Below are 13,142 nucleotides of genomic sequence, written 5' to 3'. Positions count from 1 at the left end.
CAGTAAATTATAAAAACCCAACAATATGCTATTATACAACAAACACAGACAGAAATTAAATAAATGTAAATTGATTGATGCAGGAAAGTTATGTCAAGCAAATTTCCCTGGAAGAAGTGGAGCACCAATACCCAGAAGGCTTTTGCATGCCATTTTATCCCTTCCCTATCATGGTTTTGCAAAGCAAAACAAACTTTCAGAACAGAGTTCAGACACCATCCCCACCAATAAAGCCAAAAGCTATGGTACAAAAGGTCATGAGATTTGAACCCAAATGTAGCCTAGCTTTCCTTGAGCTTAGAGCAGCCATTTGCTCTGAGGTGAAGCAACTGCAAAAAATGTGAGGAGAAAGGGAGATGTGCTCTAGTTTTTTGACCTCACAAACAAAATCCCTTTTACTCTATTACTTCCAGACCAGGAGAGCTCTTGGTAGAAAATATTTCCAATGAGTATACTATAAAGTGTTATATATTGGGAAAAAGTTTTTATAAATCAATATTGTCTCATTTAAAGCTCATTTAAAGCAGTTAATGAGAAATGTCTCTCTTTTTAAACATTGTAAACAGATTTGGCCTTTTTTCATGCCAGAAACAATTACATTTTATGTGGTAAAATGAAAGAAGACCCAGGAAATAGGCCTACCCCTGGAAACACAAAATTCCCTGTAATTTATATTGTCAGTACTCGGTAGCAAAGAGAACAAATGAATAATCAGTTATGACTCATACACTCTTCCTCAGAATTTTTTTACACTTTTATACTTAGTACTAAAGAAAAACTGCAGCAAGCAGATTAAGACCAAAAACCAACAAGTTAAAACATGCTTTTACTATAGAATACACTATGGGCCATCAACATCAATAGTACACTGAGGGAAATTGTCATCTGGCAGGGTAAGGTAAAGTATTGGTGCCAAAACCAAGCCTGTAAACTGCTTTGAATGAGTCCAGATAATCCATATCCTCCCAAAAATGTAACGCTGATAAACTTGCATCACTTTTTCAAGGACTTTGCCCAAGAAAAGGATATTTATGATAGAAAATAGATGTGAAGTATCTCGTCCAGGGATATCCACTAGGAGTTACATCTTCACCTCTTTCAAGGCAGCTGAGACCAGTCCTGATGTAATTATTCATTTAGCACTACAGGTAATCCTCAATCATTCTTTTAGCAATTGTTTGAAATTACGATGGCACTGAAAAAAGTGACTTACATTTGGTCCCACACTTACAACCATTGTAGCATCCCCATAGTCTTCTGATCAAAATTCAGGCAACCAGCCTGTATTTACACAAATTGCAGCATCTTAGGGTCATGTGATTACCATTGGATGACGGAGCTGTGGCTATCATTTTGCCTTGAATTCACTAAGTGTTCCTGCTGCCTTTTAGAGAGCCAATTCAGTCTCTGAACAGTGCTTCTTAACGTTGACAAGTTTAAGATGTGTGGACTTCAACTCCTAGAATTTTGCATGCTGATGAATTCTGGGAATTGAAGTTCACACATTTTAAAGTTGCAAAGTTGAGAAACAATAGACTTGAAGACATACTTGCAAATGTATGTGTGTGTGTTTGGAAATAACTTGATCTCAGGCAGTAGACTGTTACGGCCCTGAGTTTTCCTCTGAAAAAACCAATTTCCTGGAGGGCAACTTACAGAGAAGGGCGGTATAAACCTACTTCCCTTTTTTTTTTTCAAATTACTGTCGGGGCAAAACTGCATTCTATAAGAGGACATTCAAGTGCCTCATTGTCTAACTTCCGCAACCCAGAATATTTTCACAATCATTACAACAAATTTAGCTAGGATAGAGAATCAGGAAAGGCCTGGTCTTTTTTACAGCTCCAGATGGAGATGAAGATGCTAAAGCTCAATTTGCTTTCCAGAATGGTACATTTTAGTTCTCCAGTGCTTGCCTGTTCTCATCAGCACATTCAGCTGTGCTCTAAAATTAGAGCTTGCTCCTGAAATGAATACAGTTGCTCTTCAATCACCAGGCTGCAAATTGAACAATAAATTCTTGTCTCTTAGTATTTCATGCTGAATTAGCCAGCCTTGGGGGAGAGGGGGGAGGAAGAGACCCATCTACCTCCTGCCATCTAAGGTCAGAGACTGGAGGATATTAGGAATATTTTTTTCATCTTCCTTGTACAATTTGTGTTCCGTTTCAGCTCACCAGTTACCACAAAATAAAATGTTCTTCCTAGGATTCAATAGCAAAGAGGATTAAACATATTTTAGGTTAAAACAAGCATGCATAATTTGGATTATGATATAAATAAGGTATTACTCTATGTTTTGACTCCAGAAGCAATCCCAGTTTCTTTTGAATTTTTAACCAAAGCTATATCTTTGGATACTGATATATTATATACTTTCGTAAATTACTATTCTCCTGTGATAGATATGTCTTGATGAGAGAGGGGGGATGGGAGAGAGGGAGAGAAAGAGATTTTATCTATCTATCTATCTATCTATCTATCTATCTATCTATCTATCTATCTATCTATCTATCTATCTATCTATCTTCTGGTATATACCCTCAGATTGGATTTAGGCCATTGTTTTGTATACGTTCCCCCCCATGCCTGTAAAGTTGCTTGTGACAAGCAAAGAAGATAGTCCTTGGATGGCATCATCTAGTCATGTTAATCAGTCTGTGAACTAGCAGACATTGAAATCAGTTGGAATCAAAGTGTGATATTCTTGGTCAGGTATCAGGGCACTATCTTCCAGATACAGACACCATTATATTATATAATGGTGTCTGTATCTGGATACACCAGTCCTCTACCAGAAAAGCTTGCTTGAGCCCAAATGACATTTTGCCAACTCTCCTCAAATCTGATTTATTGGCACGGCTTAACTTGGCAAGATGTTTCTCCCATCTCAATGTTCCTGATACATCAAGGCTCATAAGGAACACATATAAAGTTCATTCAGTGCAGCCACCTCTTAGTTTTTCTTCAGCTGCTGTTTGCACTTTCCTATCACTCAGCACTGTAAATAAGGCAGACTGCAAAACCCTGAAAAGGGTCTCCTGCAGACACTATGCCATTAATCTTAGAACTAAGATAGACCAAAGTTATCTTATGTCATAGTGTAACTTTAATTTATTAATCCAAATCTTTGTGTCCCCCTCATGACTTCTTCCATTGTCCACCTGATCTTTTTCTTTGTCTTCTATGGTCAGAAGTGCATGACGGCTCCTGTTCTCCCTTTCCCATATTACATTTCCACATTTTTGCATCATGTTGTGCTAAATGCTGTTGAAATGTGGTGTCTGTCAGTGGAAGAATTCTTAGTAATCCCCAGGGAATCAAAACCAGGCCTCTCTTACAGCTGACCAAGACAGGTGTACAGCAATGGTAGTTGGGCAAATCTCCTGAGGAAACCTGAGTAGGGATTCAAGCTGGAGGCTTTGAGGGTTAGGGAATCCTTTGCAGATTTTTTTTTTTAGCAGCAAGGCTAAAGTGCAGAAGGCAATGGAGTCCCTATTCAGCCAGTAGAGCAGTACAGTAACCTCTTTAATGGAGAGATAACAGTTATTTAATTGAAAAATTGAAATTGTTAACATTCATATAGCACACTAAGCCATAAGCCAGAGTCTATAAACTTCAGAAGTTGGATCCTTACATGATACAAAGTCAAAACCAAATATAGTGTGTTATGATTAAGTGTGTGAACTAGGAGTAAAATCTACTTACCTTCCCTACCAGTTCGGAAGTGTGTGCTCTGCGCGTCATGTGCAATTTTGGACCCTCTGCACATGCGCAAAACCTTCTTCGCATGCGCAGAGGGTCAAAAACAGGTTACTTCCTGGTTAAAACCAGGAAGTAATGACGTTCAGGTGGATGGACGGAGCTTTGCGCCACGGCCACTATACCAGTTCACCCGAACCAGTGCGAACCGGTAGCATTTCACCCCTGGTGTGAACCCAAGCATATAGTTTGCCTCTTGCATGGCATTGGTATTATATATATGAATAAACATTGTGTAAAGAAGCACTTTCTTTTGTCTACCCTGAATTTTCTTCCAATCCATTTCAACATGTAACTTAGCATTGCACAGGAAACAAGAACATGTAAGTATTGCACTGTAGGTTAGTTTTACTTAAAGTCTTGGGCTGTGCCTGTAGCCTAGTCATCTGTTTCTAAATTCCTTATCTCAGTTTACTTAGCCTCTCCAGCTGTGGCAATTCCACAAAATGTACAATGGACCCAAATTTTTGACCTATTAGCATGTATGCATGTATGTGTATATAACAGAACAGATGCTGATATTAGAACAACATGTCTTACGTTACTGCTGTTGTGAGTGCTAAGCAATACTGTCCTTTATAGTGTTCAAATTGCTAGGCTCAAACGAATAACTGCCTTGTCCCTCAGATAATTATTAAAACATGTAAGAAATTATATCGCTATAAAAACATGTAAGGCTATTCTTTTAATCTATCTATTGTACATGCCATTTAGAATCAGTTATGATTGCAGCAGCTGATAGTAAGAAAAGGCAAAACACATCATACTTGCGTTAGTCATCTGACTTCATACCAGGCGGATTTCCACAATTTGCAATGTCATTTGAAAATGCAACAGTTACCCTTTTAGTCAGTAGATGACTCTCTGCAACCATGGAAAGAAGAAATAGAACAGGGGAAGTGTGACAGTGGCATTTGTGTATTAGCCCTGAACAACACATGCACAGCACTTATGAGGCAAAGGAATAGAGCAAGCAAGGTGGATTGTGTGAACAGTTCTTTACAGAGAAAAGCAAAACACCATGAGGTATTGCAAGCAAATACACTCCTAGAGACTCCTAGAGAGGCTCTGGAGGCTGGGGACAGCAAAAAATGTCACTTCCTGTCCCACTGGGAGTTGGGAAATGGGCTGTTTCAGGCCTCCGAGGGAGTGGGGAAGGCTGTTTTTGCCCTCCCCAGATGCATAGAGAGGATCTGGAGCCAGGTGAGAAAGAAAAACGGGCCTACCTGGCCATTGCGTGCCAGGAGCAGGGGGGAGGGGAGGTTGTGTGCGCATGTGCAGGGCGGGGCGCATAGAATTATGGGTGTGGGCATGCACACGTGTGAACCTCCCCCGCCCCGCCCCCCTCCTGGCACACGATGGCAAAAAGGTTAGCCATCACTGACTTAGGTGCTTGCATTTGCCCGATTTTTAAGATTTAAAGCCTTTTTTTCATCAGTAACCAGGAGTTTATTAAGCCAGGGAAGTACAGATTTGACTTTGCTTTCTTTAATTCCAAGCACAGAACCCTTTGACTTCTCAATCCTGCCAGGTGACTTTATGCTTAAAATTCTGGCATTCTTTTCTGTTTTCTCAGATGTGTGACATTAATTAAAATTTCATTTATTTCTATAGTGCTGTATATATTTTAACAGTTGAAAAAGTATAACTCACCTATCAGACAGACAGACAGACCTGCAGGCATCTATAAAAAATAGGAAAAATTGATTTATTTTAATTGGTAGAACAGCCTGTAAAGGAATTCTGGGATTAGAACTTCCTTCCTTCCTTCCTTCCTTCCTTCCTTCCTTCCTTCCTTCCTTCCTTCCTTCCTTCCTTCCTTCCTTCCTTCCTTCCTCTGATACTAATGGGAGAGTGATGAAGGAACTATAGTTCAAGACTAGTGTAGTTATGTCATTCTGAAAGCTTGTAATATAAGATTATAGATTTTCTTCTGGAATGCTCAGAAGGAAAATAAACACCTTCTCCTAACCCTAACTGAAACCTCCTCCCAATTTATTTATTTATTTATTTGCTTGTTTGTTTGTTTTTATTTAGGAACATTTGTATGATTACCAACCTTAATCAAATAACTCTGGGCAGCTAACAAGGTATAAAACCAAAATTACAGGATTTTTTTTTTTAAAAAAAAAACCTTAATAAATGGAAATTTGGGGAGTTGTACTCCAAGCATATTGGGAAGGCATCCAATTGGATGAAGCTGCCATAAGCAAGGATGGTTTCTCAGGGTTAATATCATGGGAAGACCTTGTGATTCCTACTCCTCCTGTGATTTCAGAAATATGAAAGGAAATAGCTATAATCCATTCTATCTGGCCTTGGTCATCTTAAACTGAATTGATTTATTTCCCATTAACTGAATAAGGTCAAGTCTATAAAAAAAGTGTATTTTTTTATTCATAAGAATCAGTCATATGTAAAAGCATCACATATCTGTGCTTCTCATTCTCTTATTACTAGAATTAAAGACAAATATTCCCAAAAGATTCATCTGCTATTGTGACTGCTAGGCAATACTAGCAGTCCTTTTATACAGTTAAAGCTGTTAGGCCTAAAAGAAGAACTATCTTGTCCCCCAGATCACCATAAAAACGTGGAAGAATCCCAGCCTTCTCTCACTGTATTTTTCTTGCACATTATACCATCATATTTGCAATACATGCATTCCTCAACATACGATCACGATTAAGCCCAAAATTTCTGTTGCAAAGCGAGACAGTTGTTAATTAAGCTTTGCCTCATTTTACAACTTTTCTTTTGCCACAGTGGTTAAGTGAATCATTGCAGTTGTTAAGTTAGTAACACAGTTATAAATCAGGGGTCTCTAACCATTTGGACCTCAGGGACCACCAAACTCATAATTTTAAATCCCGTGGACCACTGGGGGGTGGGGGTGGGAAGCTCAGCCGCCTTTTGGGCCTACCTGTCTGCTTTTGTGAGGCCTTTAGGTGGGAGGCTCAAGAGAAAGTGCCTGGTCCAGGCACACAGCCTGGAAACCTCTTTTGTGTTCCTTCTCTCAAGAAGCTTGGTCAATCTGAGTGAAAGAAAATGAAGACAGGCAGACTGACAGTGGCTTGCTGACGTTGGTGGGAAAGTCAGTCCCATATTCCAGAGGTGTAGTAGTCACAGGACTGGCCCTTTGGTCATCCCGGAGCAGCTCTTCCACCCGAGTGCATTGGCCTGTTGGGGAGCAGGTAGCTCCAGGGGTGGGTTCTAAATTTTTTTACTACCGGTTCTGTGGGCGTGGCTTATTTTGTGGGCAAGGCTTCATGGTCATGTGATAATTATTTAGGATTTAGCAGAGGAACTGGTTTACCAGGCTTTTAACTGCTTGCAGAGCTGTACCGATCTACCCATTTATTTTTGCAGGCACTGGTCTACCCATTTATTTTTGCAGGCACCAGTCTACCCATTTATTTTTGCAGGCACCGGTCTACTCATTTGTTTTCTTTTAACACTGATCAGCTGTAGGGCGGCCCTTTGAAGCCCCGCGGCAAGAATTTAAACAATTTTTTCCCCTCTAGCCATCAGCTGGGACTCAGAAGGCAGCAATAGATTAGGGTGGGGCCAAATAAAAGGTAAGAATAACGCGGGGGGTGGGGAGGTGGGGAGGCCAGAACCGGTTCGGTGACATCATATTGTCACCGCTACCAGCTCAGGGGAACCGGGCCGAACTGGGAGGAACCCACCACTGGGTAGCTCCCCTGCAGGCCGGTGCACCCGGGTGGAGGAGCTGCTCCAGGATGACCAAAGGGCCAGCCCTGTGACTACCACAGCTCTGGAATATGGGACCGGGCCATGGTGGGGCTGGAAATCTCCACCATAGGGGGTGGCACATGCAATGTGCAATTTTGCAGGTGGTGCAACGTGCAAAAAGGAGTGCAGCCCTTGCTGGCCAGAACAAGATAATGGTGCTGTTAAGAAATGGGGGGGCGGCCCAAGTGGGCCAAAGTGGCGGTGTGATGACTGGAAGGTGCGGGAGTGAAGTGCTACTTGCATCTGCATGGCATCAGCATTCTGCCTTCGCCGTGGTATATTTGCGCCAGCTGGTGACACCAAGGCAGCCCTTGTCTCCTGCCGCTTGGGGCTTAGAGTGGTAAACCGCATCCAGGAAGCACTACAGCTTTTTTCCATTTTATAATTTCTTCCCTACATTACAGTACACTGTTCATAACTGTCCTATTTTAAATTTAATCAGCATCAACCTAGAATCTTAATCAAGGCAATGCAACAAAGAAAGCAAAGCTAACAAATCTCAGTTCCCCCGCTTCATGCTAAATTTTTTTTAAGAATTTCTACTCATTCCCATTTTAAATGTATAGGCATATTCATGCCTGGGATTTATCCACCCATCCAATACAAAGATAAGTCTTTAAAGCCCAGTGTTTCTAAATCTTTGTTTTTAAATTGCACAGGCAAAAAAAAGCAGGTTGGAAGCAAATGGAGGACTTGGGAAAGTAATGGCGCCAGGGGGGTGGGTGAGGGGGAAATCAGTGAGAAAAACAGAGATGTCCGGAAAGGGACAGCCGATGTAAATAATAATAATTTTAAAAAATCACAGTCAAAGGGGATTTGGGCAGCTAACACTGGAAAAGACAGTTTTGGAAAGCACCAGCTGGGTACAAAAAGAGGAAGGGGACTTTTTTTTTTCCAGAAAGAACCACAGGGAAAGAAGAGGAAAGAGCCAGTCATCTTTGTGCAGAAAAGTCAAGCAAAAATACCTCAAAGATATCTCCAGGAGGTTTCCTCCTCCTCCTCCTCCTGGAACTACTGCTGCTCTTCTTCCTTTTCTTCCTGGCCATAGCCACCCAACCTCTGAAGATCCAGTATTTCCACCTCATCCAAAAGGCTGGCTGGGGGCAGAAGGATGGAAGGGGTGGTGAGGGCTTGGTGAGGTCCCCCTGATGGGGGATGGCTTGAAGTAGACGAAGGGCTCGGCTTGGCATACGAGAGCCAGCATTGGGCTCGACCTGCCGGCTGGAGGGAAGCTGCTGCAGGGGACTGATGAGGAGGCACTTGAGGCTCAGAGCCCTTGGGGCTCAGAGCGATAAACTGCGTCCAGGAAGCACTTACAACAGAGAGAAGCATATCAGCCCCCTGCAAACTCTTGTCTCTTGAGGAGCCCAGCCAAAGTTTCCTGTGCTGCTTTAGCGAGTGCTCCTCGAGAGATGAGAGTTTGCAGGGGGCCGATCTAGCGTCTGCAATGGACAGCAAAGCCAGGGTTGACTCCGGCTGCTTCTCTCCGCTAACAGGTAGCCAAGCTAACTGCCTGAAGGACCCCATCAGTGGTGGGTTGCTCCCGGTTTGAGCTGGTACTGGCGAGCCAGTAGTGGTGATGATGTGACGTCACCGTACCAGTTCTCTTTGACTGGGAGCTGGGCCCTCCCACCCGCCCCCGCGTTATACTTATCTTTATTTCTTGTTTTTTAGCCCAGCTGATATGCGTGGCAGAGTGGATTGCCGCACCTCAGTTGGGCAGAAACCTAATGCGCTTGCGCAGAGCACAAGTTTGGCACGTGTGCGAGGGAAGCGAGCATGCATGCGGCGATTGCACGCAAAGCACGTGCGCAAAGAGAACCAGAGGTAACACCAGTTGGAACCCACCACTGGACCTCATCCTGTCTCTGGGAGTCAAAATGCTGAAGCGTGAGCGGCGCCAGGAAAACCCTGCTGGGCTCCTCGAGAGAAAAGCAACGATTTCTCTGCGGACCACCAAAATTTTCTCGCGGACCACCGGTTGCTGACCACTGTTTTAAATGAACCTGGCTTCTACATTGACTTTGCTTGTCAGAAGGTTGCCAAAGTTGGTCACATGACTCTGGGACACTGCCACCATCATAAATATGAACCAGTTGTCAAGCCTCTGAATTTTGATCACATGACCATGGAGATGCTGCAATGGTTGTATGTGTGAAAAAGGGTCATCAGTCACTTTTTTCAGTGCCGTTGTAACTTCAAACGGTCACTAAACGAACTGTTGTAAATTGAGGACTACCTTTATTATGCTTCTGTAGTTTGGATGGCATTGATCAGCATGAATTTTCTGTGTTGTTCCTCTTACATCAAGGGTGGGATTAATGGTATTGTTATACCCTTTCAACTTCCCCAGTGATGAAGCTTCCAGTTTCAGCTGGCCAAGAACATTGCATCCTTCTGGTGAAGACTCTTTGAAGAGACGTTGCCTTAATTTTTGCTGTATTTACAACTTACAGACAAGACTCCAAGCGAGTGGATCTGCTTAAAATGCAGAGGTTCCAATAAGATACAAGTCCCAGTTGGCTTGCAAACAGGCAGGTGGGTAAGTGGCTACTGCCAGGCAAAGGAGGGTACATGGGTTGCTGGCATGGTGAACCTGGGGGTGGCTGCAGTTGGTCCACAAGTTATGGCAAGGTGCATAGAGTCCAGAGGTAGCTGCTGTTGTGTTGGGGAAGGTGCATGGGTGGCCTCTAAGGCATGGTATGGGGCCGGAAGTGGCTTCTGTTGGGTGGGAAGGGGCACATGGGTGGCACGTGCATAGCAGGGCCAGGGTGACTGTTGCCAGGAGGGAGAAAGTGTGAGCATCTTACCAGAGCAACTTGCAATTTTCTCTACCAGTGTTGTTTTGTTGAAAGCTAGCAGGAAAGATTGCAAATGGCGATCACCTGGCCACAGGATACTGCAATCATCGTAAGTGCGAACTGGTTTCCAAAGGATCATGTAACTGTGGGAGTACTGGGACAACTGGAACTTCTAACACTAGTTTTAAGTACCACTTGTTCAGTAACAACATAACTTTGAATGGGTGTTGAACAGTCATTAAATGAGAGCTATCTGTATATCCTCCGTTCTCTGTTATTTGGAATACATGAGAGTGAAAAAGGCCAATATTATGTGCCGTTCTATAATTAAAGTATAAATTGTTTTGGAAAAAAAAACCACAATTTCACAGCTTTTGGTTTAATAAATAGGAGTCTTTATGGGTAAGTACATTTATTTACTTGTGATTTGGAGGGTGGGAATTGTATGGACAATTAAACATCCAATTGTATGGATGTTTTTGGTATGTATGCAGAAGATAAAACAAGATGAAACTGAAAAAATAAGTCTTGCGCTTATTTAAAGAAATGCCTAACGTGTTCTGGATGACTCTTTGCACATAAATCAATTTGCTTATTTGCACCATTCCCAGAGCCAGTGCATTTGAAGGATAAAGTGAAATCTGGCACAAAGAGCTGACTTACTTTGGTGTACGCTGCCACAACTTGTGACCAGTCAAATAAAATAAAAAATTTAGCTAAGGAATTGTGGCTTATCAAATGTTTGGGAAACACTCTTTTGACTTCTCAATAATAATTTTTAAAAAAAACATCGTAATTGACAATAGAGAATGCACTTACATGGGGCAGAGAAAAGAGCTTCTCTGTAAAGTTGCCAAACATTTACCTCTTCCCAAATGTTGCTATTACCTCCTGCGTGAAAAGGTCTTTTATTTGTGAGACTTCTCCACATATAAATTCATGTCATTACAGCCTTTTTGAGAAAGTAAATAGAAAAGCAAGTCTCTTTACTCTCTGCATAGAGCCCCAGTGGGTATCAGTCATTGCAATGGGTGGGTCACCACAATGATTGAGGGCAGATGCATAAGCCATATGAAGACTCACATGGGGGATTGATGTAGGGTTTTCTGAAAATATAAGTTACTAATTTTACACACATGTACCATATTGCTAAAAGGCAGATTCAATATAATACAATTTCAGACCACATTAATTTATGGAAATATGAACTTACTCTTTTGATCAGTGTGCTATCTGCATTATGTAATCTTGTAAACACTGTAGTTTGCAGCTCACATTTATGTGTTCAAAGGTGACAAAATCAAAGCATATCCATTTTGAATGAGAAATATATCAAGTTGGGCCACCTTTAATCTCTCCTTTCTTAAGTCATATAGTGATAGTCTGGGGCCCATTATTTAAATGACAAAAGTACTTTAGGAGGTGGCAAATCTGAGCCCAGCAGTTCCTTTGCTTAGTCCAAGTTCCACAATTCTCCATCCTATAACAAGGATAATACGGTAATTGGTGATAAAGCTATGGTACATAATTTTAAACCCTGAATTGAATAGTGTTTATCCGTACTCTATTTTAGACAGACACATGCATTGTTTCAGATATGAAACACACTTATTACTTGTCTGTTGTCCAACCTACCCCACAATATGAATCCACAGTTAACAGTTGCATTTGAATAACACACACAAACACAGACACACACACGCTCATCAAAATAACTTAAAGTAGGTAAAGGATATACACAGTGACTGCCAGTGGCATCTCTGGAATAGAGAAACAGAGTACCGTTGAGGGCAATAGCAAATGAAATGGATAATCTGAAAGAACACATATTTGTTGAAATTCAGAATGAGAATCTTGTTCAACATTCTACTTTTTTGCAAATAATTATCCATTAACTTAATGGAGGGCAGAATATGTTATAAGAGACATTGATTTCTATGTGGACAGTATTCTTAACCTAACATTTATTTATTTATTTATTTATTATTCAAACTTCTATACCGCCCTTCTCCTTTCGGACTCAGGGTGATGAACAGCCAAAATAAAACATTTATCCATAAAGTTACAGTTAAAAATAAATTTAAAATAATTAGATAAATTTGGCCCGTAGTTTAAAATTTATCAATTTAAAATCCGTATCAAATTTTAAAACCAACCATAAAATCAAGACAGACCGGCTAACTGAAAAAAATAAGTTTTTAGGGCCCGACGAAAAGTCCGGAGGTCGGAGATCACTCGTATCTCTGGGGGTAGATTGTTCCAAAGGGTAGGTGCCACCACAGAGAAGGCTCTCCTCCTGGGGGTCGCCAGCCCGCATTGTCTGGCCGACGGCACCCTGAGGAGGCCCTCTCTGTGGGAGCGAACTGGCCAGTGGGAGGCTATTGATGGCAGAAGGCGGTCCCGTAAGTACCCTGGGCCTAAGCCATGGAGCGCTTTAAAGATGATCACCAACACCTTGAAGCGCACCCGGAAGTCCACCGGAAGCCAATGCAGCTCGCGCAGGAGAGGAGTCACATGGGAGCGCCCCGTCGCTCCCATAATCCCATAATCCCCCACGCGGCCGCATTCTGCACCAGTTGGAGCCTCCAGGTGTACCCCAAGGGGAGCCCCATGTAGAGAGCGTTACAATAGTCCAGACGAGAGGTGACGAGTGCTTGAGTGACCGTGCGTAGGGAGTCCCGATCCAGAAAGGGGTGCAACTGGCGTATCAGGCGAACCTGATAAAAAGCCCCCCTGGCCACGGCCGTCATATGCCCTTCTAAAGACAGCCGTGCGTCCAGGACAGACTTGCAGTCAAACATCAAATAAAATAGGGAACATTTTC

General features: G+C 42.3%; 1 protein-coding gene across 2 annotated transcripts; it reads right to left on the bottom strand.

Moving 5' to 3' along the window:
* Positions 1 to 807: 807 nt before the first annotated feature.
* LOC117671409 (uncharacterized) lies at positions 808 to 9,136 on the bottom strand. 2 transcript variants are annotated; one of them, XR_004592843.3, is made up of 4 exons: positions 6,685 to 6,989; positions 5,415 to 5,445; positions 4,529 to 4,625; positions 808 to 2,203 (listed from the first exon to the last, which is right to left on the bottom strand). XR_004592843.3 is itself a non-coding variant. In XM_087883245.1 (4 exons), exons 1-3 carry the CDS (start codon positions 8,705 to 8,707, stop codon positions 4,534 to 4,536), a joined length of 348 nt encoding a protein of 115 aa, XP_087739371.1. In that variant the 5' UTR covers positions 8,708 to 9,136; the 3' UTR covers positions 808 to 2,203; positions 4,529 to 4,533. The 2 variants fall into 2 exon arrangements, 1 of the variants encoding a protein (XP_087739371.1); XM_087883245.1 differs by lacking the exon at positions 6,685 to 6,989 and adding an exon at positions 8,483 to 9,136.
* Between the last annotated feature and the right edge of the window lie 4,006 nt (positions 9,137 to 13,142).

The sequence above is a fragment of the Pantherophis guttatus genome, chromosome 1 (assembly GCF_059756535.1).
Source record: "Pantherophis guttatus breed Tessera chromosome 1, ASM5975653v1, whole genome shotgun sequence".
NCBI lineage: Eukaryota > Metazoa > Chordata > Lepidosauria > Squamata > Colubridae > Pantherophis > Pantherophis guttatus.
The sequence above is the reverse complement of the archived record's forward strand: the minus strand, read 5'-3'. Positions and strand labels throughout refer to the sequence as shown.